This window comes from Penicillium subrubescens (assembly GCF_028828155.1).
Source record: "Penicillium subrubescens strain IBT 31985 chromosome Unknown utg000001l_segment0_segment0, whole genome shotgun sequence".
NCBI lineage: Eukaryota > Fungi > Ascomycota > Eurotiomycetes > Eurotiales > Aspergillaceae > Penicillium > Penicillium subrubescens.
This window is the reverse complement of record NW_026643151.1, coordinates 4,285,636-4,308,261: the sequence shown is the minus strand read 5'-3', so window position 1 is coordinate 4,308,261 and position 22,626 is coordinate 4,285,636. Positions and strand designations below refer to the sequence as shown.

Below are 22,626 nucleotides of genomic sequence, written 5' to 3'. Positions count from 1 at the left end.
CACCGTTAAGCATAGCCCTCACCGGGTGGAAGGATGTACCTCGTTTACCACCGAGGGAATTGAATAAACTCGGCCCTAGTATAGCCATCGTTGAATTTCAAGACAGACAGCTACTACTGATACCACTAGAAGATTGAAAGTGCGAACGGGATGCCATCTGACAGGGGTGTTCTAGAATTACCAACGTAGATTCATATAAAGTACCCCACACACGATCCTTTCTGGCAGACTATGCTTCCAAAACAAGGCCGCTGTGTCATTCAACACAAGCAATCATCGATTGTACGGAATACTCGGTGTTATATTTCATATTCATTTATGATAATATCTGAAAATAATCCCAAAAACCACAATCGTACACACGAAAATAACCGAAGAGAGGGGGTCCTTCGAGACTCCACCGAAAACTCTCATAGAGGCCTCCGAAACTTTGACCCAGCGAGGCGTGCCCCCACAAATAAACAACAGTAGCATCCCAGATTGGCTTCAATTCACCGGCTTGGGAATGTGCAAGTCTCGTACATTCCTATACGATACGGCAGTCAAACTGAAGGCGCACGTAGGTGTGGTGATAGTGTCTACCGGTCCCATGTTTCTCTCAAGCCATCGTTTATGTAACTACCGAGACACTGACCAAATGTCAGCTCAAGCCACGGGGATAGGAGAAGGGGGATGTCCGGAAGTTTGCTATTTCTTCGAGGGCGCCACGGATTGAAATAGGAGAGAAAATTCTCCGAATCACTGAAAGGTTTGAAAATCGTACAGAATAATGCATGTCACTTCAACACTCCAATGCCTGAATGCCTGGTGGTAGACTGACGCCTTTATTAAAAGTCTTACTTGCATCTTCTGGTGCTACTATTTCACTCTAATTTTTAAAGTTCATTTGCTAATCTGTCTGTGGTACCTTGATACCAACCCCCTATTCTACTATCTCGAGGAAGATAGAGCTTCTGCAACCATGTGGTCTGCCTTATATAAAGTTTCTCACGTGGATTAAGAGGGGCATTTCATATGTTTATCCACGCTTTGGCCCCTAATTTGTGGTCTTATACTCCGTAGAGTAGCTGGAGTGGTAGATAAAGTTCGTGGACGTTGTTGACTGCAAAGTGTAAACAGATCGTTCAAGTGGACCTGGTGAAAATTGTGAAATCGGCTTGATCCCATGAAACCTTTCACCTCCACGTGTTCATGATTAAGGGTGGAGAATAGGCTTTTGGTATTAGGAGGATTTCAAATCTAATGGATAGAGGGCTTTAAGATAAGGCGGCGGTAAAGTGGTGGGTATACGGAGTAGTAGACTACCGGTTGGACTTACTCCTTGAAATTGTCCTGTCAGCCTGTCAGCCTGTCAGGGTAGTGGGAAGATGATCAGGAGGTCGATTGAAAGCTAGCGAGTTAGATTTTCGTCTTTTTAAAGGAATTCTTGTCTATATTCGAGACCAATAGTATTAAGTGTATGTATGTAGAAGCAGAGATGAGTTAATGTAAGATCAGATGAGATGACCGTCAGAGTTGAGATGAGAAAGCCATTCGAGTTCGACAATAGTGTAGCAGCGATCTAATTCATATCTTGTAATCGTATTCAACAAGCAAGTCTCCGTGGCGCAATCGGCTAGCGCGTCTGACTGTTAATCAGGAGGTTGGAAGTTCGAGCCTTCCCGGGGACGCTTCTTTTTTTGCTCTTTGATCTCCGGCCTAATTAGTCTTCCTTTTCTGGTCTCACTTTAGTCTCTCTTTCTTTTTCCCTACTTCTATTCAATTTGTAAATGTTCTAACTATATCTAGCTATGACTCAACCTTCTAAATACGGCCGCCTTAGGCAAGGCCCGACATTCCCAGTGCGTCCGCATACTGAATGTAACCTCGAGGTCAGGTGGGCATCCAAGTAATATGGTGACATGAGAATCAGTCGACACATGGGATGTCCAACTTCGTGTTGATGCAGATGGATCGGTCGATTGTGCAGATGATCGACCTCCGCCACACTATATCCCCTCCCTAGCCAAGAGTTTGTGTTCTCATGTCTCAGTTTCTCCTCCAGTGCCCGCATTCTCCCCGCCCCGCGCGGGAGGCCTGTCCGATTCCAAGATGCCTGCTTTCTCTCCTCGGCCTCAACTATTTCGACCTGGTCACCAGATGATGATTTGGTATCCGCTTTATGTCTAAGACTTGCACCGGATGCAGTTGTGTTTGCCATAGTACCTGAGATAGTAGCACGCCTGGGTTGCCTGATGCCTTGGTTGTGAAGATATATAAACGTATCGGGAGATGGCAGTACAGAGGTATAGATCAAGAAGCAATTCAATCATCTCTCATTGCCAACTCATTCTAAAGATATATGATCAACATCGATTAATCGTTACTACATAACTATCATTCCATTCACAATGAAGTCCTTCATCGCCATCTCCTCCGCCATCCTGGCCAGCCTCAATCTCGCCGCCGCTGTCCCAGCACCCGCAGCAGAGGCAGTCTCGGTCTCAGTTTCCTACGACCCAGTGTACGATGTTGCCGGCTCATCTACGAACACAGTTGCCTGCGGCAGTGTTCTCAACCAAAAGTATCCCACATTCGGCTCGCTGCCAGGTTTCCCTCACATCGGCGGTGCTCTCGCCGTCTCGGGCACCGGTAGCCCTAACTGTGGCAAGTGCTACCAGCTGCACTTCTCTGGCAATGGAGTCGATAAGACCATCACCGTTCTGGGGATCGACACCGCTCCTGGGGGTTTCAACATTGGCCTCCGGGCCATGAACGACCTCACCAATGGTCAGGCTGAGCAGCTCGGTCGTGTCCAGGCTACCTACACCGAGGTTGATATCTCGCAGTGCGCGTAAGCGTTGGGAACGGGACTATAACCTACATTTTGCATGATATATGATAGCAGGGATGGAATCAGTTTGGGGCAGTGGTGGATAAGATGAATGAGGTCTAAGTTGAGTGGGATTTGTCAAATACATTTTGCTTTAGATTGTCCAATACTATACAAAGCGTTAAGCGTCTATCCAATTACTTCGAGCATCTCTTCAACGCGTCCAAGCTTATCGCGGATTTTTCCCTTTTGTCGGCCGCGCTCACGTTCAGCTGCATCAATACGTTGCCAGTCTTGCCAAGAAGTTGTGCGTAGGCCAAGGCTGGCAGCCTCGGCCTTGACTCCATCCCAACCAAGACCACTGCTCTGCTCGGAGGTCTGTAGTAGTGATTGGGGGTCTTCCTTGGTAGACAGATCTTTCAGCACGGTATCCGCAGTGGTGAATGCGTCGACCATGGTAGAGGCAATAACACCGGTCGGGCCACGCTTGACCCAACCAGCGCAATATAGACCGGGTAGATAGCTGATCAATGAGCCGTCAGGCAACTCTTGGGATTTACCCAGACCTGACGGGCTCGTGACCCGACCGAATCCGTCATTGGGAATGATACCACGCTGAGAATCGAATTCAATCCCCAGGTCCTCCATGCCAGGCAGAGGAAGCGACTTATAGCCGACACTACGGAAGAAGACGCTAGAAGGCAAGTTGACCATAGCGCGCTTGCCACTAGATAGGTGCTTTGGCTTCACTTTCGAGCTGGGGCTGTAACGATCCGCAGGGTCGAGTTCATTGCGGGAGAATTTGGTATGCATGAGGCGGTATGGGTGCATGGGTGACCAGTGCAGGGAGTCGGGAGAGAGAAGGAAGTCCAAGGACCATGATTTGGTCGATGTCTGGGGATCATTGGCAGAGCCCTTGGCAAGAAGCTGCATCAGTCGCTTCTGTGCTCGGGGTAGCCCGTTGATGACTTCGTCGGGAGGGAACACGTCCTGTGGGATGGGGTCGAAGGACACAGACGGAAGCTGAAGAAGCTCTCGAATTTCTTTAATTGTGAAAGATGCCTACCAGTAAATTAGATACGCTAGATCTTGAATGCTGTGTTCGTGTGGGGACGGGAGTATATACCTGCAACGGTCCTCGGCGACCAACGACTCGCACACGCTTAATTCGGCTCTTAGAGAGCGCCTCCACCGCATAGTCGGCAATGTCAGTACTCCGAAGGGTATCCACATCCGAAAGTAGAATCCTAGCGACATCGAGTGCCACGTTACCCTGGCCAACGATCACCGCATCTTCACCACCGGTCAGGTCGGGTTGGAGATCCCGATGCTCGGGCAGACCATTGTACCACCCAACAAAGGCGCGAGCTGAGTATACACTACGGAGAGCCTTTTCTCCGGGTATTCCTAGTTCTTTATCTTTGGACGCTCCATATGCGAATAGGATGGCATCGTAATGAGGCTTGAGTGCGGTGAGTGGCAGGCCGTTGCCGAGGTCGATATTGCCTACAAAGTTGAAGCGGGGAGAGGTTGCGACCTCGGTGAATTTATCTTCGCAATTCTTTAAAGATGTCAGCCGCGATGATCATACTATAGATACATACTGAGATAGTCCAATGGCACTTGTATATGATTGCTGCTGAGCACGCACCTTTACTTCGGGATGATCCGGGGCCACACCATATCGAGCCAATCCAAATGGTACTGGTAGCTTCTCATACATGTCCACAACTGCATCTTGATGTTTGCTCAGTAGACGCGACGCTGCATAGAATCCTGCAGGACCGGAGCCCACAATCGCGATGCGTGCTGGTCGCTCAACTTGAGCGGCATGACTGCTCAGTCGGCGCACCGAGTATGACACCACCGGCTTTAGATTAGACCTCAATATCGAGGAACGGCCCAATTGTGTTGTACATTGGGCACAGACAAAGGCCCGCTCGAGCATTGTATGAACAAAGCAGAGACGAGTGAATCACCCCGAAAGTCTTTTGATGTTTCGGAGCTCCGGAGAATCGGAGTCAGCGTCAACCCGCGGGAAAGAGAAGCTTATCGGGAATGGCTTATCAGATGGCGCGTCCACACGTGACCTTATCACCTTATCGAAGTTGCCGGGCCAACTATCCTGTTGATCGCCGGCCTCTCCGCATGCGCTCAGCTTGTCGTCCCTGTCAGATCGCATTCCAACTCCTCCATTCCTCATCCACATTCCCTTCCATTCTAGATTCCCGCTTCCTGATCCCCACGTGTTGCGTGGCTTTCACGGAAGCCTTCAGTCGCTACCATGGGCAGATCGGAGCCTCCATTCATTTACGATCGTCCGACCACCTACAGTTTCTATGGCCCGACCGATCCAAGCTTCAACCCCAAGGCCGTGACGCAAGCGAGTCGAACTCGTCCACCACCAAGGCTCACGCAAAAGGGCCCGTTGGTGAATATCAACCGACACCCCGACTCAGTATGTGTCACTTATAGTACCACGGATACAATATCGATTGTTACTAACAATAGTTACAGTGGGGCGGTCTCGACTCGAAGTCAACATGGACGCCAATGAGTCCCAATACAAAGACTAAAGTCACCGTTGCGCGACAAATACAGTTGGTGTTGCGAGTCTTCGCTCTTTTGGGCGCACTTGGATCTCTGTTCTGCTCGATTGTGATCAACAACGTTGCGACTACCGTCATCTGGATCATTCGGGCTGGTGTAAGCAGTATTAGGCCCGACACGTCTAGTCTTGACCGCTAATTGATTTCTAGCCTATTGTCGCAATTCTTCATACTCTCTATGCCATTTACCATCTCTGTCGCTCTCCAGTGAACCGACCCCCCGCTTCACAAGCTAGCTATGGCTTGTTCGCCTCCACTCTGGATGCGGGACTCATTCCGTTCTACGTGTTTACCGCCTTCATGGCTCATGGAGAATACACCACCGATGTCTACAAATGGGGCACTCTATTCGACAATGATGCCGTGACCGTTCAGGTGGCCGAAGCTACTTTTATCTGTGCTCTCGCCAATGGCGGCCTGCACCTTGTTTCGCTCGCATTGTCGATCTTCTTGGCCGTCATGTTCCGCAAGATCTCTCATCTACCTCCAGATATGAACCCGCTGGAAGATAACTTGACCGCTCGTCCTCGCAAGAGTCGCAAGGAACTCGATGTGGATGAGAAGCATCTAAGCTCATCCACTCTACACTCGAGTCTCGAAGACCCGCTCATTGGTCCTCCTCGCTCTATGCCGTTTATGCATACGCGTGGTCAATCTTTGGCCAGTGATTCTAACCGTGGATCAGTTGATATGATGAACGTGAAGCGTCAATCTGTAGTATCTGTGCCCCCACACCGGCTATCTCATTTGGAGCCATCAAGCCCCGAGATGTTGTTCCAGCATCCTGCTAGCCAGCCCTATGATATGACCTCAGAAGCCCCTGCTCCGGGATACCGCAATGTGCCTGCCCGTTCACCCGAAGTCGTGGATTCTGCTACCCACACCCACCTGGCATCTCTCACTGCGGATAGGTTGGACTCGGTCAGCCCCTTGTCTGGCAATTGGGTTGCATATCCCGACCGCGATCCATCCCCAGTCAGCGAAGCCAACAATGAAAACGAAGCCAATATTCGTCAATCATCATCCGCCTACAGTCGCCGCACCATCTCTACAACCACCTCGCAAGGTGGGAATGGTTTCCGAGACTGGTTCGCATATGGACAGAAGCCTGCGAGTATTGGAAGCGTTATCCCTGAGGATACCCGCGGAGAGTATGCATCGCTAGCAATGCACGAGCATTATGGAAACGACGAAGAAAAGCCCGAACAGGACCTCGGTGACCGACGCTTTAATATTTTCCCTGACCCCGAAGAGCACGATCACGATCATGATGATGAGCGTTCTCACGGTCTTCCCTTCAATCCTCTGATGCTCAACCCCCCGACCCCCCAGCCAATCCTCACGGAGAAGGCCAAAGACACCGATCCCATTCGACGAAGCGTCCTGGGTGACAACCTCAACATCTCCAACCAGCAAGCTCAGGTCATTGGTACTTATGAATCACTCGACTCCCCATCGTCAAAGACCCGGTACTATGGTAATCTAGAGGAAGAGGGCAAGCCTGGTCTGGACACGTCACGGCACGCCAGTGGTCAAGATGACTTGACTCGCAAGCCAACGAAGCTGTCCAAGAAACGCAACAAGAAAATGTCCGCCTACCAATCCCTAAAGAAGGATGACAGTGGTGATGAGGGTTATGTCAACTCCCGGAGTGTAACTGAAGGAGACCGGAAGGGTCGTGTTGTCAGCAACTCCGGTGCTGACACTGCTCGATCTGGCCTCGTTAGTGGTGTTGGTGCCTCTCTGTCCTCCTATGGAAGCTACATTGCCGGATTGGGTGTTGGACGTCGCCGCGATGTAAGCGGTAAAGTGGCCGAGGAAGGTCGCAGCTTGAACGTTGTTGATGAGGCTGAAATCCCAAGTTCGCCCCCAAGCCAGAAGCCAACACCAGCTCGGGCTGCTGGATGGGCACGATTTGCAGGACTGTGATTCATCATATACGGGCAGGTGATGTAGGAAAAGATACCTCGGATTTTTCTTGTTTCTTTGGGTACGGAGTTTTGCGATAACAAGGTTTTCTTATGCCCGGCATGTAACGATTTATTTCATTTGATTTCTTGTTTCGGGGTCCAGGGGGCCCATTTGACATATTGATGGAACGAACATTTCTGGATATGATTTATTTCTGGTGTACGGATATTTTAGGTAGCATATTTGACAATGATAGTAACATACACTTTATCACGCGTTATCTCGTCACTCAAGAAGCAGCGCTTCGGTACGATAAGCGCGGCTGTAGATAAGCGCGTTCAGATAAGATTGAAAAGGCCCCGCAAGACCCTACGGTCTGTCGACTGGCCTTGGTAAGTTGGTATGTTGGGGACCATGATCCTTAAGTTATCAATAACGTAATCCATGACCCGATCACACGCGGTAAGGGAGCCAATAACGGGCGCCACTGTACGAAGGTTTCATACAAGTCTATTCCAGAACAGCACCATCCATCGACCTCGAAACAAAACCAAACCGGACCAAGAGGGTATCATAAGATCCAAACCAATAATGAGACATGGATACGAAACAGAAAATCTGTCACATTACGAGGGCACACCTTCGTATTCCCAGCCCTCAATAACACGCTTTCGCCGACGAGAGTTCCGCCTGTTGGCATTGCACTTGACAAACAGAGTCAAAGCAGTAATGATCAAGATGACAATCCCAGCTATAGCAGCGACAAGGACAGTTCTGCGCTCTAGCTGCTGTGGATCAGACCCGTAGGGACATTTAGCCTGGGGTCCGCCTGTGACCCAGCAAGATGTGACATCGATGGAGTTGAAGTCGATATAGATCTCGCGCAGGCTAGCATCGGTGGAGGCAGGGTTGATCATTGCCTCGGGCTGGGTCAGAAGGTACTTGTAGAGGTAAGTATTCTCCAAGCCAGTTCGTGGTATGGCGAAATTGGACCCAAGAGGACATGTGGCCGAGACGTTTGAATACTCGGCTGTGGCATTGGATAAGACCCATGAAAAAGGTGAATTGCCGAGACGGCAGGCGCCTCGCCGCGTTTCGGAACAATTGGTGGCACGCCAGCGACCCTCCGATGAGAGGTCCATGATAGCACAACGGTCAAAACTGGGCGTATCCGCTGTACCACCCCCTGTACTTGCACCCTGTGGCTCACCTATTGCCCAGGCCCATCCTGTCAATAAGGAGACGTTCCGATAATGCTCGATGTTGGCGTCGGCAGTTTCATCGAAGAGGGTCGTGTTAAGCATTGGGGACATCCCACATCCTGTACTCCCAGAGATCACATTGGTTAATGATCCCATAGTGTCGTCTGTAGATAACCCTTTTGGAACGGGGATTGAACTAGCAAGAGCCCAGGACGAGTTCACCTGGGAGACATCTGTGGCATCCGCCTTATATAGACAGCCCGAGGTTAGGGTTCCGTTTGGAGTGGCAGTAGTGTTCACAGGAGATGTCAAATAGCCAGGTGGGAAGATGGCATCTTCATCTCGACCAAAGTCGTGAGCCGCAAGCTGCGGATCCACTGATCCGTACTCGATGATAATTCGATCGGCTTTCGCAAGCTGGACATATTTTGCGGACGGCCATCCATCCGGAGTACTATGCATGCCTGCTTCATCCTTGTGAATTGTAAAGTATTCCACGATCGGCATGTAGCTTTCATCAACTTGATACCACGATTCGTTCAAATTGCTTCGGTCCTTGGTAAGCTGAGTCGGGGTGTAAAGATATTCCCGGAGAGCATCATGAAGAAATGAGCCCGCTCGTTCCGTCTCTGACGAAGGTAGATCCTTGCCCGTTATCATTTTGGCTGGCTTTGACGGTTCAGCATCGCTACCAGCGACATGAAGATTGAGGACCAAATAGGTTGTATAGACAAGAAGTTGAGATGTTGTCGCTTCAAAGTATCCGACAAGTACCTCTGAAAGTGAATATAGATCAAGGTCATTGGTACATCTATAAGGGCCCAGCTCATAGACAGTGTCTCCAAAGGAATCAGTGTACCCAGTGACGGTCGGGGTGCCTGCATCCGAAGTTGTCGTAGCAGTTTGAGTTGTAATAGTGGAAGTGGTCGAGGCTTCGGTTGTGGTAGAGGTAAAAGTTGATACTGTCACGTCGACTCTGGCAGGAATCTCTACAGGACAAAAGGTCCAAGTCCGACGTTCCACCGACCAGTATAGGTCTACAACCAGTCGTCTATAACCGACGGCAAGGAGATTTGCAAGGCACTTGGCGGCATCCTTTCGAGCATATAAGCCATTGCCAAAGCAGGCTGATGAGAGTGAGACGGCAGGGTTGGTAACGAAATTGATCGGAATTTGACCGGCTACGTCGCGTTCACTCTGGAATGATGTCAGTCCACGCGACGCACTAGAACAGTATAATGTAGACTCACCAGGAGCAGTGCTACCCATGTCGGATCACCAATGGCATTCTCAGCATCATAGGAGACCGACATGGAGAAGTTTAGAGCATGGTGAACTCCATGCAAAGTGTTGCAAGTGCTAGTTGCCCTAGTTTGGGGGTGGTTAAGAGGGTTGGGGGTTCTGCGGGCGGAGCGGATAAGCTGCACGGTGCAGATCACCTGAGTCGATCTGGCCACTTCGCTCGTTCAGACCCTGGACTTGCTGAATTTCTCCCCCCAGAAACAGCAACCGCCCAACTCGCCCTCCTTTCCTTCTTTTCTTCCATTTCTCTCACTTCTCATTGAAGATCGTCATTTTCCCCTCACCGCCATCCCCGCCTTCACTATGGCGCAACCTGGTCAACCCAGTCCCCAGCAGATGGCGCAGATGGCTGCCATGCAACAACAGTTCGCAGCCGAGGCCGCAAAGCGCGGCTTGACTCCGGAGCAGTTCGCACAGAAGCAGCGTGAGCAGCTGACGGCTGATGCTGCCAAGCTTGGATTGACCCCTGAGCAATATGTTGCGCAGTTGCGGATGCGGGCAATGCAGGCGCACCAACAGCAAATGGAGGCCCAGCGCCAGGCTCAGGGCTCACCACAGCCCGGACAGGCACAGCAACCGCAACAGCAGCAACAACCAGGCCAGCCAGGCCAGCCACAAGCTCAGCAGCAGCCTCAACCACAACAGCAGACGCATCAAGTTCCTGTCCAGCCGGGACAGCCAGCTGATCCTAAGGCACTGGCTGTAGCCAACTTCCTGCGATCACAGAACCTGAAGCCACGGACTTGCATTCTGGATGGTCAGCGCAAGGATATGTTCAAGGGTGAGTGACAAACATGACACAGCCCACTTTCAAAGAAGATCGCCCTTCTAACACGATGATGTCTACAGTTAAGCGAGCTATACGCGCTATCGAGTCCCCCGCCTACGCCAAAGCCGCCGCGAAGAAGAACTCCCTCCTCCCACCTGTGACCGACCGCGCTTCCGCCGAGAATATCTTCAAGCTCCTGCCCCTCTCTTTGTTGGCTCTGCGCGTGAGCAAGGTCGACCCGCACGAAGGACACAACCACGCCAAGCCAAAGAACCGAACAAAGGGACTGTGGACCGTCAAGATTGAACAGCACCAAGAGACTGATCCCATGATGCACTACGTCTGGCTGTACGAGGGTCCTCAGTGGAAGCAGAAGGCCATGGCTGCTGCAGTCGTGGCTGGTATTTTCGCCGTTGTCCTGTTCCCTCTGTGGCCCGTCATGTTGCGCCAGGGTGTGTGGTATCTCAGTGTTGGCATGATGGGACTGCTCGGTCTCTTCTTTGCCATGTCCATCTTCCGTCTGATCCTGTTCTGCATCACCGTTTTCACTGTTCCTCCTGGTCTGTGGTTGTTCCCCAACTTGTTCGAGGATGTCGGGTTCTTTGACAGTTTCAAGCCTTTGTGGGGTTGGCAGGAGGTAAGCATCCGCAGACCTCCCTCTAACGTGTTTATTCATACTGACATTCAACTTTTAGAGCAAGAAGAAGAAGGGCAAGAAGTCCAAGACTGCTGCCCCCGCCAACACAATCCAAGACGCCACCCCATCTGCAACCACAACCTCTGCGGAGCCCGCATCCGCACCCAGCTCGACCCCTGTGAAGCGGGACCTGACCGCTCGAGTGGAAGAAGTGGAAGAGTGATAGTTTTTTTCGTTTTCTTTTGGGTCCATTTTTTCCATGTAGCCAGGAGGGCCATCAAGGTCATCCGGCATTCATATCTGAGAAGCGGGGGCTTTGGGGACCATCTTACATGACCTTTGTTATTCCAATCATGAGATGCCTATTCCGGCGTTTGATGCTTATTTTTATCGGGGGCCGCCAAAATGGGAATCATTTGAAATATCAAAAGCGCCATTCCATTCTAGTATCAATCTTACGAAACAAGTCCTGATTTTGGGCCAGGAGTTTCAGGTTTGTCAATACAAATAGCAGAAAAGACATTCGGATCTAGAAACTTCATATTGCCACTCTAGATAACCTAGGGCTATTCGCACAACAATCCAAAGACAACGCGCGAAAATGCTCACTCATATGCCTATCGTATACGATCTGGACTCAGCGCTACAGTCTCACGAACGGAGTTGCACTCAGCAAGACAAAGGCTTCCAACGGCGCCAGCGTGATTCTCTCCCCTGCAACAGTGGAGATCTTCCCGCGAGAATAATTAGACAACACGACCTCAGCGCCCCGTCCAGCGAATAGGTTCTGCGGCATAGTCCAGGAGACCTCTTTAGGCTCAAAGTTCAAGACAACCAGCGCCGTGCCGGCCGACGAATGCCGGGCATATGCAAAGATTTCTGAATCGTCAGAAGAGACGAGCTCAAACGACCCGTACACAAAAATATCCGGGTACTGCTTGCGCAGTTGCAGTACGCGTGCCCAATAGTGGTATACACTCCCTTGCTCGGCCAGCTGGGCAGCGGCATTCCATGCTGGATAGTCTTCATGGACTGGGATCCAGGGTACACCCGTGGAGAAGCCGGCATTCGTGGAGTCATCCCACTGGATGGGTGTGCGAGCGTTGTCTCTGGATTTACTCCGGTATTCTGCCAGTGTGGCCGCATGCAAAGCGCTTTGGTCTTGCTTGGTCAGTTGGAGCCTGTCAAGGTGATGATGTTAGATCTCAATGGTACCAAATCGAGAGAGATGAGAGTGGCCTGGCTTGCTTACTCTTCCCAATGATTCAGCGTTTCAATATCTCGGTATCGATCGATAGTCCAATCATGGGGAACATTGGCCATGCCGAGTTCTTGGCCCTGATAGATGAAAACCGTGCCGCTCTGGAAGCCCAAAAATGTTGCCAGCAACTTGGCCGACAAGGCCCGATACTGGGGGTGATCAACCGCAAATCGAGATACCGTTCGCGGCTGGTCATGATTCTCGAGGTAGAGGGCATTCCAACCGTTATTCTCATGCATGACCGTCTGCCATTTGGAGACAATTGATTTCAGTTCAGACACTTTCCATTCTCGGGGCGTGAATTTCCCTCCAGCGCCGTGGTCGAGGCCCATGCTGGACATCTCTGGTTAGCTTTCGACAGATCGACAGAAAATTTGGAGTGAAGGGATAGCAATACGTACAGTTCAAAGTGGAAGATCATACTCAACTCCCCTCGGTCAAAGCCGACGGCCTTGAGAATCTCGTCACTATCGTTGACTTCGGGCATCTCCCCAACTGAAAAGGCATCGTACTCCTTCAGAATCTTGCCAATGTCCTGAAGATATTCATGCAGACGCGGACCACAGGCGTAATATTGAGCACCGTTCTGCCATACCGAGTCTGGATTGGTGATTGCGGCATCGGGGAAGTCCAAGTCCTTGCTGATGAAATTGATCACGTCCATGCGGAAGCCGTCAATCCCTTTGTCGAGCCAATATCGCATGATCTTCTCGACAGCTGCCCGCACCGCAGGAGTTTCCCAGTTGAGATCTGGTTGCTCCTTGGCGAATAGATGGAGGTAATACTCCCCCGATGCTGCATCGTATTCCCACGCGCTCCCTGTTATTATGTGTCAGTCGGGTTACACCTCTGTAATTTAATAGGAACTCTGGCACACCTCCAAAATAAGATACCCAATTGTTTGGTGGCTGCCGTTGGCCATCTTTGCCGAACTTGGGCTTTTTCCAGATATACCAGTCTCGATATTCGTTTGTTGGGGATGACCGTGATTCTTGGAACCAGGGGTGCTGTAAGTTGCAGGACGCAGGCATGAGCTACCTAAAATGCAATGTGTTTCAGATTGGAGGAAACACGCACCTGGTCCGAAGTATGATTGACGACCAAGTCCATAACCAGCCTCATTCCCCGCTGGTGGAGAGCCTCGGTCAATTCGTCCACATCCGCAGCGGTCCCGTACGGAGGATGAATGTCCACGTAGTCCGAGATATCGTATCCCATATCCACCTGTGGTGACTTGAAGACCGGGTTCAGCCAGACTATATCCACTCCAAGGTTTTGAATGTAGTCTAATTTGTCGATTACCCCGCGGAGATCACCAATGCCGTCGCCATTCGAGTCCTTGAAGGAGGGGGTGTAAATCTGGTATACCGAGGACTCTTTCCACCACGCACGAGGCGTTTCAGTGCTGATCGAACCCATAATGAATGCGGGAGATAGGATGCTTAGGTAGATGTAAGAATTGAATGCGAAAAGTTACCGGACTCTGGGAGGTAACAGATGAGGAATGTTTTAGTCCAGAGACGACAAGGTAGCTTCCATATCTATAAATATGTTGTGCATGGCGGAGAAAAGGACGGAAGTATTTGTTCCTGGACTGACCATTGCTCTGTCATACTTCGGAGAATTTCAAGACGTGTCTATGGATTACAGGAGGGGTCTCGTTTCCATCTCCACGGATGCGTGGTATCCCATCGGAGCTACTTCGGAGTCACTCATGTCGAGTGGGGGTGATGTGGGATGTGGCGCACGTACCTCAACTGTACTCCTCCGGTGACGCTAGGTACTCTTTGGAAGCTAGACGGAGGCAGGACCGTGTCCCCATCGATCTATTTGTTGGTAGGTAGTAGCATTTTGACTACTTTTTTTAGGCCGTTGAATTGAATTTAGCCGAACGCACGAGACCAGGTGGGAACGCAGTGCTACTGGGAATTGCTAAAGCGACGATACACCCTATTCGGGTTTAGCATAGTAGTGGTACCTATTACCTTCTACTTGGGATATCATTGTGGTAGTTCAAAAGTCAGAATCTAGAAGCCAGAGAAACAGACTTGGAACTAGACATACTTTGATCACTCTCATTTGAAAGATCTTTCTAAATTACTTTCGAATCTTCATTCTTGATGGCAGAGATATTGTTTCTGCGGTCTATCGTTCCACTCCTGTCGTGCGCTGTTAAGTTCTGAAATTTGTGAGTGTTTTAAATACATGGAATCACGATAGGGGGATAGTACCACCATTACTACGCTTAAACTGAGTAAGGGGGTGTAGTATCGAGTTGGGAATTCTCAGGGCTACTGGCCACTTACTCTTCTTACATACAGGCCTCTAAAGTAACATATTCTAAAGTGAAACGGGTATTTCTGAGAAGACTATTGGAGCTGTATAGTGTACTGAGTTGCTCTGAAAGATTCTCTATTACATGTATATACCTAAGTACAGCATATCATATCCACAATCCAGACCGCATGGCCTGGCATCTGCTCAACCGAACTATCCAAGTACACCAAAACAAAGCAACTCAATCATATCCATCATAATGAAAGTAGATGGAAGAGAATATCAGCCAATATAGAGAGACAGACAGAGCCTGCGACCTCGTATATAGCAGAGGAGAGGAAACTCCTCTACACCACTATCTAGTTTGCCTTTGTCACCTCCTGGTTCACAATCGCAGGCTCTTCAGCGAACAGGTTCAGCTCTGTCGATTTGAACTTCCGAGCCGGCACCTTCTTTTCGAAGAGGATATCCAACTCGGCAAAGGTCCGTCCTCGAGGTTCTGGCAGGCGGAAAAAGGCCCAGACGACGCACAAGAGACAGAATCCACCCCAGAAAAAGCCCGCTTTGCCCTTCCAATTCCACGCATCGACATTTAACATGTAGGGAATGATGACACCGTTGAGAATGCTCAGGCAGTTGTACAAGTTCCGGGCCAGCACGACGGTTTTGATGCGGAGTCGCGTATTAGGAATCTCCGATACCAGGGAGTAGCACACAGGGCCGACGGAAGAATCGTAGAAGAATGTATACACAAGAAGCATAGAGCCAGTGGCCCAAGAAGTCGCTGTTGACGCCTTTGGAATTGAAATGAAGCCGATGACGAAAAGCAGAACGCAAAGAATGGCCAGTCCGTTGACGTAGAGGGCACGACGGCCGACGTAGCTCATCAGCACCCAGGAGAAGACGGTGCCACAGATGCCAATAGCGTACTGACCCAAAGACATGTTGAAGGACTGGGAGACGGCGAGACCGGCACGTTGATAGAAGACGGTCGAGTAGCCCATCAGACCGGCACCACAGAAGTTCTGCGCCGCCCAGATGAGACAGGCAACCTCAGTTCTCCGTAGATCGGTACCACGGAAACAGTCCCAATAGGTAGTGCCAGAGGAGTTCTCCTTCTCAATTTCATTCGTGTGGACCATCATGGCAACAGTTTCATCTGCATCAAAGCTAGAATCTCCTCGGGAAGTCAATCGTCGAAGAGACTCCTTTGCTTCCGCAAGTTTTCCCTTGCGAACGAGCCACCACGGGCTTTCCGGCGCCAGGTAGACGCCGATGAAAATAGGAATGGGCCATACCCACTGCACGGCGAAGGGAATGCGGTAGGCCCACTGGTCTGTCCGATCGGAGAGGCCTTTTAGCACACCTGATGCGATCAATTGGCCAATGACCCAGCACAGGTTGACGTATGTGGTGAGATAGGCGCGTAGTGCGACGGGACACACCTCAGATGCATAGGTAACGGTAAGCGTCTGATAAACACCGAGTGGGATACCCATGAGGATCTCGCCGACAAGCAAGGTCTGGACGTTATGTGCGAAGAAGAGAACAAAGATGAAAGCGACAGTGGCCACCAGAGACACCATCATCGTCTTCCGGTAGCCGAACCGCTCAGAAACGATACCATTGGCAAAAAGACCCAGAATCTGTCCGCAGTTCATGGCGTTGGCTAAGCCGGCCTGCCAGGATGCCGACAGACCATACGAGCCATCCTTCATGAGCTTGCCATACTTCTGGTTGAACGCAGGAAAGCCATAGAAAGAACCCATGAGCACAACGTCGTAACCCTCCATGATGATCGCAGTGGATATGAGCAGCGACCAACCGACGGCTTTGGGATAGAGCTTCAGGCCCTGCCACAGGGACATGCCATGCTCCTTCTCGGTGGCCAGCCGAGCATCGCGGATCATTTGATCCAGGTCCATTTCTTCGACATGATCAGTCGCGGACTTGGACTCCATTGTGTCCAGCGAGGATAGCTATGAAGGTCGCAAGTGGACAAGAAAGAAGAAGATGTTTCGTAAATAGTCGAGTGTGTCGCTTTATCTCCAGCTCTCTATTCGTATTCTGGGAGCCGTGGCGCGATACTTATAGCTCTGTCCGTCATGAGCTTGCAAGCCGAACGATTTCGCGTAAGTTGACTCTTTGTCGTATCATGACGCCAAGGCACTCGTTTACAGCTGGAAATCCGGGGTCTTCTTGCGGGGTGCTGAAAGGAGAACAAATTCATTCGCGAGGAGCCGGGGATGGTTCAAGGTCAGTGTCCGGAATGTGGCTGAACGGACCTTCTTCGGAGTGGCAACCCCGGGAAGCTTCCTAGACCCCATGAACCTTTCGGATGAAGCTTTCCTGCAAGATTATGCTTTCTTCCCCGGAAATTATTGCAGGTAGAGGTTGAGATTGTGATTCTTACGATGGAGCAATTGCCTGATGGGCTGCCATATTCATTGCTTCCCAACACCGGACCCTTTTTCGAGGCGCTGGCTATTCACCCGGACGGCCGCCTACGGAGGATTCGGGATTCAAATGCTTCCTGACGGGCCAGGATAAGATCCGTTGAGCTACGGATTCGCTTCGGATTTTGAAATTCGGAAGTATCAGACGGGTTGGTCCTAAACCCGACTATTACGCATGTCGCATTTGATAGGACGGCTGCTGGCGCAACGAATATTGGGTTATTTAAGCTCCGACTCTACGAGTACATGTCAAACAAAATCCTTATTAGTCCCAGATAATGGTCTTAAACTGTTTAAACGCAAGTCTACAATGTCTTTGATCCATAGGGCCCCAAGATTTCCGCTAACAACGGCCCCGAGCGACAAGTTTTGGCCCGCCCGGTAAATTGTAGTAATTTCAATTCATTTTTTTTGCTTCTATCATGGCCTTGTGACTTCTGTATCTAGCAGTTTGAGGAATATTAAGTAGAAGGCCGCTATTCCCATAATCTTACTCACGTCCTCTCATAGATAGATCGAACAGAGAGACTCGCGAGTTCGTATTCTTTTCTCGGTAAAAAACCAAACATAGGCCAAAATATTTGCCATACTCCAATACCGACTGACCCATTTGAATGCGAAGCGCCTAACCAACCCAGAAAACAGACAAAAGAAAATACCACCCAGTTGTCAGCTCAAACACCTTGCGAAATACCACAGGATCTATCAGAGGCCTGATGATCGATATAGTCCGCGGCCTCCTCTCGCTTATCCGCTGTAGAAGGGTTGACCAGAGCGGTTGCCCATTCCTCAAGTCTGCTGTTGCAATCCAGATTCAAAGGCAAATCGAGGTTCATCACAGGCGGAACGGCATCTAACCCCAAGATACTCTCGGACGTTTGCAGGAGCGAAGAGAACAAATATGATTGGGCACCGCGTATCCTCACCAGAGAAGTGAGGATAGCAGACAGCAAATCGGCCGCCAAGTAGCTTACCTGTGCGGTAGCAGCGTGCTGTACTGAACGTTCAGAAAGACGCACCAGAGAGGTCCCGAGATCGTACAGTTTTTGTTCCTATGTCAGTTTCTTAGTTCGCTGTATAGTTCTATGCGGGTGAAGCTAATGTTCTTACGATGCCAATGCCATGTGCATCCGTTGATTCGTGAGATACTGATGCCAAGAAGCCCATCACGGCTCTTCCTGCAGCCGCAGGAGCCTGTAAAGGTAGGACCTCACCGGATTTAGAGGCGCGGTCAAGGGCAGTCTGCCACAAGCGAATCTGGAGCCACTGTTGAGTGACGACGAGGTCGACCTGCTGGATTTCAGGGATCTCCGTCAAAGGTGGCAAGGGACTAGCGATGGATTGATAGATTTCGGAAAGGGCAAAAGTGTCAATGGGGGAGTCGTCACTGTCGCAAGCATTCCAAGAATAGAATTCTGGTGTCACCTTTTCGAATACGGATATGAGATTCACAAATCCGTAGAGCAGTGCGGGCGCCGCTGATGTGAAGATGGATGGTTTACGGATGTTCCCGCGCAGCATGACAGGTTTTTTGCGCTGCAAGGCGTATGCTCTGAATCCATCATGACATGATCATATTGAAAAAGGAATAGTGACTAGGCTTACCGTTCTGTAATGAAAAGCAACCAGAAGACCCGCCGCCTCAGTTCGGCCTCCGCGTGGGGTAGTGAAGTATAGGTCTGCTCCCGATGGAGATTGAGTGCATACGCATAAGAGATGCTTTGACTCAGATAGTGCCAAGCATGATTCTGTTGGTCCATGTTCCCATATGCGGCAAATAGGAAGAATGATGAGAGGACAGTGTCTACGTGGAGATGTTCGATGGGATCGAATTCCCGAAGTGTGCGCAAGGCTTCCGCGACAAGGACTTCGCCATGGTCAATGGCATGTGCGAGCCCGCTATCGTCTTGCCTGGCATCTAGATTCAGCTGCAGATGTGTCGCAGCACAGAGAGCTAGCAAGAAGGCGTATCGCGGTGGCGATAGAGTCTCCACGCGGCCACAGTCCTCGACAACCTGATTAGAATCGAAGACTGGCATGATCGGGTACAAGTGCTTTAAAAAGACATTGACGTGGGCGAGAAGAACTGTAGAGGATATCCTCTGCGGCCGGCAAGCCATCAAGGAAGGCACATCGCAGGCCATCGGAGGGGTGACAGAGGTGGTTGATGGCGACGACGACGACGATGACGAAGTGGGGCGTTCATCATAGCTTTGAAGAGACGGCAACGCACTCAAAACTCGAGCCGTCCGGCCTTTGGGACCTTTGCGTCGAGGAACGGTGTGATAACTGCATTGCAAGCTGGCCTCGAGGCATTTCTCGCAGGGTTCGGTGCGATTGCATTTGACCTTGCGACGACGGCAATTATCGCACGCCATTGGACGATTATTGCTGACAAATGGCAGGAAGTCATTTGCATTAGGGTGGATAGACGTCGAGGCTGGCATCTCTAGTCGATTTATCTACCTGGTGGGATGGACGGGGCTGCCAGAGAAAGGCGGATGTAAGGAGGAAGAAATCTGGGGAAAGTACTTTGTGGATGATATTTCCCCGCAAGAGGTCTCCATTTTCCATCCTCCTTTCACTTCTAGGCCCTTTGGAACTCTGGATTCTAAGAACCTCCCAAGATTGGATTCGCCGTGTGCTGCGTTGTTATTGGTTCGGACCTTCTTCGGGGTGGCTGACTATCACGGGACATGAGCGATGCCCTAAACCGGCAACTAGTGGAGCATCATGGGACGAGGGGTCCAGGATCCAAGAAATGCATTTTCCCCTCGAGTTCGGGACTATACTTAGCCGAGGTTTTCTGCTGACGATATTTGCGCGTTGGCTTCCCTCACACCACCGACTATCCATCAATGGAACATTAGGCGAGATACGGGTGGAATACGCCTTGCTGGGAGTGGTGTGTCTGGCTATCTGTCGCAAGTGTGGACGGCATCAAATAATCATACAATAGTTTGGGGCTTACTAGATATCTCAGGTATCAGTATTCTTTTCGTCAAAAGTTTTACCATAAATGAGCTAATTGATGTATTCCAGCGAGATACTATGGAATGAATAAATTATATCATGCCTTTTGGTGGTCGCACAGACATGAGGTGTAGATTTCGGGCTCGGTAGTGTGTTTGGGGTAGGTCATACTGGGCTGTGGCAGTCTGGAAATATCCTTTGGGTATACTTCGTGGTGAGATTAGTATATACGAATGCCACGACATCCCAACGACAGATAATTTTCAATGCCTTGGAGAAGCAGGGAAACAAAGGAGCAAGAGAAAAAGTTGCTTCTATTTGCGGAAGAAGTAAAAGGCAGGGAGAAGAAAAGAACGACAGCTAGATCTGATAGAACCGGAGAAGAGGCTGTAGGTCGACGAAAGGAAGCATACAAGATCCATCCACATGACAATAGTGTATTCCATTCATCTTTAGCAAGAAGCCTTCAAACAATCAAGAAATACTCCACTGCCCCCAATAACTGACATCAATATTCAGTTGGCCAAGACTGTCAGATTGGAAATTCTCCATAGTGACCTTCTCCCCTCCCACAGTCCAATTCGTTATCTTCATGTCCATCTCCATCCTAGAAACTGCCGGGATGATACTCTGGCCGGTTCCAATGGAATTCTTCAACAGGCCATCCGGGAACGCAGCATTCTCTACGACAAGATTCTTATAACTTTGGAGAGGGGTAATTCGGACTAGCGATGGACACAGTCCTTCACAGATCAGGTTTGAGACTGTGAGACCGATCGACTGATTTGGATCCGGGGTCATTCCGCCCATATAGAAAGGAGATGCGCCAATGATAGCTGTTGGAACAACGGTGTTGGAATCTCTGTAACGAGTGTGAATAACGTTCAGTGTGTCGATGGTGATACCATGGATGTTCCGAGTAGTCCAACCCATCTGGATGATGGGATCATTTAAACACTTCCAGATGGTTGCACGGGAAACTGAAGCCCCGCTATAGTAGATCTTCAAAGCGTCATCATTGACATGCCAGAAAACATCCTTGACGACGCTATTAGGATAGATTTCCGGGCCGTCAGTTTGGTAGAAATATGCGCCGACTTGTTTGTAATCAGTGATCCGGCTGCTGATGCTGTTCACATCACCATTGAAATCCATGGTGTTGAAGGGGGGCGCATGGAGAGTTGGACCATGACAGAACCAGGTCTGGCCGCCCTGGATACTGTTATGCCCCCACATTCGCAGGCTGGTTTGGTCGCTCTTCACGCTGGTATAGCCCTTGTCTACATTCGCCTGGTAGACATACTGCTCCCCCGAAAGAATACCGTGTCCTGTAGCATAGAACTTTGATGCATGCGTGGTGTACTCAATAGCGCCTTTGACATACGCGCCAGGAGCGAGGTATACCCAGTAGGTCGTTGGATCGAGGATCATATGATTTGAGCCCAATTTTCTAGAGGCGCCGTTCGTATTCTCGTTCATGTAGTAGACGCCAGGAGGAAAATAAAGAATGGGCTTGGAGCCCCAGTCTCCATTATTAATCGGGCCAGGTTTCATGGTCTGAGTATTGCCGGAGTTCATTGCAGGAATCGTGTCCGAGGGGAGGAAAGGACTCGCAAAGATGACAAGCGCATTGGTAGGTTCAATGCCCACAACGTCGCCTCCAGAAGAAACGTATTGATTTCCATCAGAACGGAAAGTGTATAGATCATTTTTGAACTCGATGGAAAACTTGCGTCCGTTCTTATCGTAGGGAATCCGAACGAGAATACCCCCGTTTTTGTCCTTTGACGAAGAGATGGAGTATTTGATAGAAGTAGGTCGGATGATAACATCCTCTGGAGCCCCCAGGGAAGAACCATCAATCGTGGTGATCTTGAGATCAACATCTCGACCATACTCAAATTGAGTCCATGCCATATTAAGCCCGATACTAGGCTCAATGGAGATCCCATCATCAACCGAACTATCAAGCGTGTTGCTGTTGGGTGCATCAGAGGGAGCAAAGATCCTACCGTTGCCATTGCGAGGAATTGACTCATAGACGAAGGAATCAAGGAAATCATGACGGCCAGCAACGCTAACATGCACGGAATATCGATGAGATTGGCGAACATTTCCAGGTTGAACAGGGGTGTTTTGGTTGATTTCACCTGTGTCATGCCACCAGGTGCACAAATCGTTGCCACAGTGAGTCTTGTTTGTGGGAGCACTCCAGGCTGTGCCTATAATGGCGGCAGAAAAGAAAAGTAACATGGGGTTTAGACGAGGCATTTTGAAGGCCTGAAACGGCGGACGTGGGGTTTGGAGTCTGGGGATGGAACCACGATTCGAGATAGCTGGGCCTGCAGCGAGTAAAGAGTAATTTATACATCTTTTGATGACCGGGAATACTCGACGATTAGTCATGTGCTACGAGA

General features: G+C 50.2%; 9 protein-coding genes across 9 annotated transcripts; 3 read left to right on the top strand and 6 right to left on the bottom strand.

Annotated features, from left to right (window-relative positions):
* Positions 1-2,390: 2,390 nt before the first annotated feature.
* On the top strand, positions 2,391-2,837 carry aspf13 (allergenic cerato-platanin Asp F13; the record flags this gene model as incomplete). Its single annotated transcript, XM_057147439.1, has 1 exon — positions 2,391-2,837. The coding sequence occupies one exon, from the start codon at positions 2,391-2,393 to the stop codon at positions 2,835-2,837; it is 447 nt and encodes a 148-aa protein (XP_057015325.1).
* A 164-nt stretch (positions 2,838-3,001) lies between these two features.
* On the bottom strand, positions 3,002-4,760 carry N7473_001498 (NADPH-adrenodoxin reductase; the record flags this gene model as incomplete). Its single annotated transcript, XM_057147438.1, has 3 exons — positions 3,002-3,874; positions 3,939-4,373; positions 4,464-4,760. The coding sequence occupies 3 exons, from the start codon at positions 4,758-4,760 to the stop codon at positions 3,002-3,004; spliced, it is 1,605 nt and encodes a 534-aa protein (XP_057015324.1).
* A 336-nt stretch (positions 4,761-5,096) lies between these two features.
* N7473_001497 (uncharacterized protein) lies at positions 5,097-7,350 on the top strand (the record flags this gene model as incomplete). The annotated part of the gene is made up of 3 exons (XM_057147437.1): positions 5,097-5,270; positions 5,330-5,518; positions 5,572-7,350. The coding sequence occupies 3 exons, from the start codon at positions 5,097-5,099 to the stop codon at positions 7,348-7,350; spliced, it is 2,142 nt and encodes a 713-aa protein (XP_057015323.1).
* A 608-nt stretch (positions 7,351-7,958) lies between these two features.
* Positions 7,959-9,847, bottom strand: N7473_001496 (Lectin C-type domain protein; the record flags this gene model as incomplete). The annotated part of the gene is made up of 2 exons (XM_057147436.1): positions 7,959-9,731; positions 9,785-9,847. The coding sequence occupies 2 exons, from the start codon at positions 9,845-9,847 to the stop codon at positions 7,959-7,961; spliced, it is 1,836 nt and encodes a 611-aa protein (XP_057015322.1).
* Positions 9,848-10,139: 292 nt separating this feature from the next.
* Positions 10,140-11,465, top strand: N7473_001495 (Sec62 family protein translocation protein; the record flags this gene model as incomplete). The annotated part of the gene is made up of 3 exons (XM_057147435.1): positions 10,140-10,617; positions 10,686-11,242; positions 11,301-11,465. The coding sequence occupies 3 exons, from the start codon at positions 10,140-10,142 to the stop codon at positions 11,463-11,465; spliced, it is 1,200 nt and encodes a 399-aa protein (XP_057015321.1).
* Positions 11,466-11,845: 380 nt separating this feature from the next.
* On the bottom strand, positions 11,846-14,000 carry N7473_001494 (glycoside hydrolase family 13 protein). The gene is made up of 5 exons (XM_057147434.1): positions 13,581-14,000; positions 13,381-13,510; positions 12,905-13,322; positions 12,495-12,836; positions 11,846-12,423 (listed from the first exon to the last, which is right to left on the bottom strand). Exons 1-5 carry the CDS (start codon positions 13,920-13,922, stop codon positions 11,886-11,888), a joined length of 1,770 nt encoding a protein of 589 aa, XP_057015320.1. The 5' UTR covers positions 13,923-14,000; the 3' UTR covers positions 11,846-11,885.
* A 1,139-nt stretch (positions 14,001-15,139) lies between these two features.
* Positions 15,140-16,741, bottom strand: N7473_001493 (MFS maltose permease MalP; the record flags this gene model as incomplete). The annotated part of the gene is made up of 1 exon (XM_057147433.1): positions 15,140-16,741. The coding sequence occupies one exon, from the start codon at positions 16,739-16,741 to the stop codon at positions 15,140-15,142; it is 1,602 nt and encodes a 533-aa protein (XP_057015319.1).
* An 861-nt stretch (positions 16,742-17,602) lies between these two features.
* Positions 17,603-19,614, bottom strand: N7473_001492 (transcriptional regulator family TF; the record flags this gene model as incomplete). The annotated part of the gene is made up of 3 exons (XM_057147432.1): positions 17,603-18,288; positions 18,347-18,788; positions 18,842-19,614. 3 exons carry the CDS (start codon positions 19,612-19,614, stop codon positions 17,911-17,913), a joined length of 1,593 nt encoding a protein of 530 aa, XP_057015318.1. The 3' UTR covers positions 17,603-17,910.
* Positions 19,615-20,683: 1,069 nt separating this feature from the next.
* Positions 20,684-22,480, bottom strand: N7473_001491 (dextranase; the record flags this gene model as incomplete). The annotated part of the gene is made up of 1 exon (XM_057147431.1): positions 20,684-22,480. The coding sequence occupies one exon, from the start codon at positions 22,478-22,480 to the stop codon at positions 20,684-20,686; it is 1,797 nt and encodes a 598-aa protein (XP_057015317.1).
* Between the last annotated feature and the right edge of the window lie 146 nt (positions 22,481-22,626).